At 41.7% G+C, this 6,000-nt stretch overlaps 1 protein-coding gene across 1 annotated transcript in view; it reads left to right on the top strand.

Annotated features, from left to right (window-relative positions):
* Positions 1-6,000, top strand: part of LOC111159750 (tubby like protein 3) — a 30,422-nt gene that overhangs the window by 22,018 nt on the left and 2,404 nt on the right. The window contains exons 4-7 of the mRNA XM_022522334.1: positions 511-638; positions 1,020-1,217; positions 3,472-3,584; positions 3,884-3,998. Coding sequence (XP_022378042.1) covers positions 511-638; positions 1,020-1,217; positions 3,472-3,584; positions 3,884-3,998 — 554 coding nt within the window. The remainder of the gene's footprint in view (positions 1-510; positions 639-1,019; positions 1,218-3,471; positions 3,585-3,883; positions 3,999-6,000) is intronic.

Here is a 6,000-nt window from a genome sequence, read left to right on the forward strand (position 1 = left end):
ACCATTTTACACTGTCACCAGCAAGCACAGGTTGCACTGAGGAAGGGTTCCAGTTTCTCCACATCCTCACCAATAGTTCCATTTTTTTGATAATAGACATCCCAATGCTTAGGAAGTGGTACCTCATTGTGATTTTTGACTTGCATTTCCCTAAAGATGAGTGCTGTTGAGCATCTTTTCATGCTCAACATTTCATTGGTCATTTATGTATCTTCTTTGAAGAAATATCTGTTCATGTCCTTTACCCATTTCTGGGTAAATGGTTATTTGTTTTGTTGTTTGTTTTGTTGTTGTTGAGTGTGTTTTAGGAGTGCTTTTCTATTCTGGATATTAAGCCTTTATGGAAAGGGAAAACAAGGGATAGATCTAAGTAAGAATATGAAGAAAGAATTGTCTTAAGTCAGAATAGCTGGACTGTTTTAAGCAAGAAAGTTGAAATTATATTTGGTTCAACAATTTATTTTTTTAAACCAGTGTTGGCAGTTTTTGACAGTTCTTCCTTTCTGCCAGGTATCTCAGGTAGTTTGAACTTCGATGAAGAGGAGACCGATGGGGAGGAAGAAGGGAAAAAATTATGTCATTCACCATATTCAGAGGCAGAGAGACCCAATTCTGCATCCAGCCAGAAATCAGCTACAGTACGTAGTTCAGAAATTTCTTCCTGGGCAACTAATTTAACTATTTCCCAAATGTATCTCTAGTATTTAAACACAATTACTGAATGAGGGTTCCTTCAAAGATTGAAGCTCAAATTTAGACTTGAAGTTCATGACCTCCCTAATTTCTTGTGTCTCAAGCCAGCTCTTGTGAAGTCATATCCCACTTTTGTACTTAGCTCCTTCATTACTCCCAATAGCCACATACTTATTTAACTTCACAGAGTTTCCCCTTATTTCTTCAGAAAACTAGATACACTGGGTATATCATGAAATTATTTTGCCCATTAATTGTTCCTGGAAGAGAATAAGAAGTTTTGTGATCCCACCTCCTCTTGCTCATGCGTATGGCTCTTCTTCTAGGATACGGGAGCTTCGGGAACTGCAGCCCAACAAACGGATAACCAGCTGGGGGAAGTGGAGAACTTAGAGGACTTTGCATATAGTCCTGCCCCTCGGGGTATTACAGTCAAGTGTCGGATAACCAGGGATAAAAAAGGAATGGATCGGGGTCTCTTCCCCACTTACTATATGCACTTGGAAAAGGACGAAAATCGGAAGGTATGAGAATTAACTCTTAAGACAGATGTTGAGAAAGAGAGGAAGAATGTTGTGGGCGCGGATTGTTGAAGGGTCATAGGCTAGGAGAATAGCACTGGTTTCAGATCAAGTCAGCAACTCCCAGTAGCTGTGTTCTGTCTTGAAAGACCTCAGAGTCTCAGAGGTAAAATCTGCCCCACCCCAAAGAAAAAGTTTCATTCAGAATATAAGAAAATAGAAGAGAATATCTGAATGTAATTATTTGCCCCTCTATCTTATTTTTTGGTGGGGGGAAGGTGTTACTGTGTGCTCTTTGGTTTTTATTTTAATTATGGTAGGAACATGATACTGTGTGAATTTTAGGGAATAGGAGGAACTGGAAATAGAGAAGGACATGCAACCGGAATGCCTTATTTCTCACTCTAGAAATTCTAATTTACTTCAAACACAAATTTGAGGCAATTTAATACTTGCCAACGAACACTGTATTTTGTTTTGCTACCAGGTCTAAGTGGATGATTTAAGAACATGGAAATGAGATGATGATTGATACCATTGTTATTATAAGCGCTAATTTATTAAGTGTTTATGATGTAGCAGGCATGTGCTAAATGCTTCGTGTATATATTATCTCCTGTAATCCTTACCACAACCTTGTAAGATAGGCCTTCTTATCCCTGCTTTATAGGTAAGTAACTGGGGCTTAGGGAATGTCCTGTTTCTCCTGAAGTTGGAAAGACCCTTCCTCACCAAATTAGATGAAGTTTTTTTGAAAAAGCCACTGAAGGTTTTGGGGATAAAGATGCACATAGTTGCAGTAGCCCCCCGCCCCCAATTTTTTGCTTTCTGTGCTTTTAGTCACCTGTAGTCACTGACATCTGGAAGCAGATGGGTCCTTCTTCTGACATAGGTTCAGCAGGTCGATAGTAGCCTAATGCCCCCTCTCTTCAGTCTCATCACATAGGCATTTTATCATCTCACATTAGCACAAGAAGAAGGGGAGTACAGTACCATGAGATATTTTGAGATGGAAAGACCACATTCATACAACTTTTATTACAGTATATTGTTAGAATTATTCTGTTATTGTTGCTAATCTCTTGCTATGCCTTATGCATAAATTAAACTTTATCATATATACATACAGAAAAAAACATTGTAGTGTTCAGTAGGCATCCACCAGGGGTTGGTGGATAAAGGGGTCTATTGTATGTGGAGAATCCAGCTAATTTTGGAAAGTTGTACAGTAGGGAAACCCTGATAGTGAATTCTGAGAGGCATTATAAGGGTGAGAAAAGGAGATAAAGCCCCCAAGGTTGGTCTTCTCCAAGAAAACACCAAATGGCAGATGACACTGGTGCCTCCAGAGGCACTGGGATGGGAGGCCACACGGCCTCCGCAGCCGTCAAGGCCAAGGAGCTCATGGCAGCAAGACCAAGGATGAAGAGTGGATGCCTCTACCAGCCTAGGTTGTCTGGCCAAGCACATGAAGTTCAGGTCCCTGGAGGAGACCTATCTCTTCCATCTGCCCATTAAGGAATCAGATCACTGAGGTTTTCCTGGGATCGTCCTTCAAGGATGTGGTTTTGAAGATCATGCCCATGCAAAAGCAGACCCATCCTGGCAGGCACACCAGGTTCAAGGCATCTGTTGCCATCAGGGATTACAGCAGACACATTGGTCGGTGTTCAGTGTTCCAATGAGGTAGCTCCTGACATCCGTGGGACCATCATTCTGGCCAAGTTCTCTAGTCGCAGTGCAGCGAGGCCTCCGGGAGAATGAGATCAGCAAGCCCCACACCATTCCGTGTAAGGTGACTGGACACGGCAGCTCTGTGCTGGTGCGTCCCACCCGCGGCTCCGGGGCACTGGCATCATGTGCACTGCTCTATCTCCATGGAGGGTTGCCTAGCCACCCTGGGCAACTTCGCCAAGGCCACTTTGGATGCATCTGCAAGACCAAAAGCTGTCTGATCCTGAGCTCTGAAAAGAAACCATGTTCATGTTCACCAAGGCCCCCTCTCAGGAATTCACTGACCGTCTTGTAAAGACCCACACCAGAGGTTCTGTGCAGAAGACCCAGGCTCCAGCTATGGCCACCATGTAGTTTGTACACAAGAAAAATGAAGGCGAATTAAGCCTGTTAAAAACAAAAAAAAACACGAAAGAGTGACTGCTTGGTACCTGATAGGCACTTGCTAAACATTTGTTAAGTGAATAGTTATACTGTGGTGGTTCTTTCAATATTCTTGAGTGACACTTTTTTCTTTTCCCAGATATTTCTTCTTGCAGGTAGAAAGCGGAAAAAGAGCAAAACATCCAACTACCTTATCTCCACTGATCCAACAGATTTATCTCGTGAAGGGGAAAGTTACATTGGCAAACTCAGGTGAGAGCAGCATTGTATCACACCTGCTCTTTCTGATATTTTTTATTCCTGTAATTTCAGAGGAATCTGTATCTTCTTTACATTGAGCATGTACTGATTGTGTACTCTCAAGAAAAAAAAAAGTTAATAGAAAATCTAAGTCCCTTCCTTATTTTAATGAGAAATCTTTGAAACAGTGGTGAACATTTGGAGAACAGGCAAATGGGCTTCCATCCTGTTCCATACCTGTACTAGATTTGTATTTGTGTGGGGAACAAAAATATAGATCATAAATGGTAACTTCTTCCTCTTGATTCTAGATCCAACCTCATGGGGACCAAGTTTACAGTTTATGACCATGGCGTCAGCCCGAACAAGGCCCAAGGTCTGGTAGAAAAGACCTATATCCGGCAGGAGCTGGCAGCCATCTGTTATGTACGTGCCATCCTCATAATGCGTCTTTTCCCGAGTCTTTTTCCTAATTTCCTGGGTGTCTTGCTGGCACTTTAAACGTAACCAACACCAAACTCACACTCTTCCCTCCCGAGCTTGTTTCTATTTCTGTGACCCTCCTTTTCTGTTGCTGGTTGCATTTTTCTCTGTATATTCAAGTTTTAATTATTACAGATTGCCAAGTTTGGTTCTGGCCAGAGGTTACAACAAAGCAGACTGATCTCTTTTTTTTTTTTTTTTTTTTTTTAAGATTTTTAAAATTTATTTGAGAGAGAGCATGTGCTTGGAGAAGGGTAGAGGGAGAGAGAAGGAGAGAAGTGGGCTCCCTGCTCACCATGTGGGGTGCGATCCCAGGACTCTGGGATCATGACCTGAGCTGAAGGCAGATGCTTAATTGACTGAGCCACCCAGGTGCCCCCCCTTTTAATTGAGGTGTAATTGGCATCTCAGTTTCAGATGTACAATGTAATGATTTTATTTTTTAATTAAAAAAATATTATTTATTTTAATTTTTTAAAAAAATTTTATTTATTTATTTATTTATTTATTTATTTTAAAAGATTTTCTTTATTTATTTGACAGAGAGAGAAATCACAAGTAGGCAGAGAGGCAGGCAGAGAGAGACGGGGAAGCAGGCTCGCCATTGAGCAGAGAGCCCGATGTGGGGCTCGATCCCAGGACCCTGGGATCATGACCTGAGCCGAAGGCAGAGGCTTTAACCCACTGAGCCACCCAGGCGCCCTGATTTTATGTATTTATTTAGTTGACACAAAGAGAGAGCGTGCACAAGCAGGGGGAGCGGCAGGCAGAGGGAGAGGGAGAAGCAGAGCCCAATCCTAGGACCCCAGGATCATGACCTGAACCAAAGGCAGACGCTTAACCAACTGAGTCACCCAGACGCCCCCAGATTTACTTACTTATTTGAGCAGGAGAGCGTGCACATATGTGCATGTGCACACGTGAGTAGGGTGAGGGGCAGAGGGAGAGAATCCCCAAGGAGACTCTGTGCTTAGTCGGAGCCCGATGCTAGGCTCCATCTCAGGACCCGTGACATCATGACCTGAGCCAAAACCAAAAGTTAACCAAGCTTAACCAACTGAGCCACCTCAGTGTTCTAATGAAATGACTTTATATATGTATGTATTGCAAAATGATTATCCCAGTCAGTCTAGTTAACATCCATCAGCATACATGGTTACACTTTTTTTCTTGTGATGAGAACTTTTAAGATCTACTCTCTTAGCAACTCTCCTATATATAGTATAATATCATTATTATTTTTATTTGCATAGCTGACACACAATGTTACATTAGTTTCAGGTATATGGCTTAGGGATTTGACAGGTTTACCCATTATGCTGTGTTAATCGGGGCAATAGCTACTATCTGACTGTATTCCTTATGCTGACGTGGGCATTTGAATTTCTTACCTCCTGGTATAGGCCCTATGTAATTTAATTTAATTTAATTTAAGCTAATGTAAATTAAGCTATAATTCTCACTGTAGATCATATAATGTCATGCCCTCATTGGGAAATACATATTTATTAATGATGACAAAATTGGGCAGTTTGCTCATAATTGTCTCAGATTTCACTTTTAAGACTAAAGAATAGGGGCACCTGGGTGGCTCAGTGGGTTAAGCCTCTGCCTTCGGCTCAGGTCATGATCTCAGGGTCCTGGGATCGAGCCACGCATCGGGCTCTCTGCTCAGCAGGGAACCTGCTTCCCCACCTCTCTCTGCCTGCCTCTCTGCCTACTTGTGATCTCTGTCAAATAAATAAATAAAATCTTTTAAAAAATTAAAAAATAAAAAAGACTAAAGAATAAGAATAAAGTTTCAAGCCAGTAGTATCTCTTTTATTTTTATTTTTATTTTTTTTTAAAGATTTTATTTATTTGACAGAGAGAGAGAGAGATCACAAGTAGGCAGAGAGGCAGGCAGAGAGAGGCAGAGGGAAGCAGGCTCCCTGCTGAGCAGAGA

Source organism: Enhydra lutris, unplaced genomic scaffold (genome assembly GCF_002288905.1).
Source record: "Enhydra lutris kenyoni isolate GAN:26980312 unplaced genomic scaffold, ASM228890v2 scaffoldscaffold69, whole genome shotgun sequence".
Taxonomy (NCBI): domain Eukaryota; kingdom Metazoa; phylum Chordata; class Mammalia; order Carnivora; family Mustelidae; genus Enhydra; species Enhydra lutris.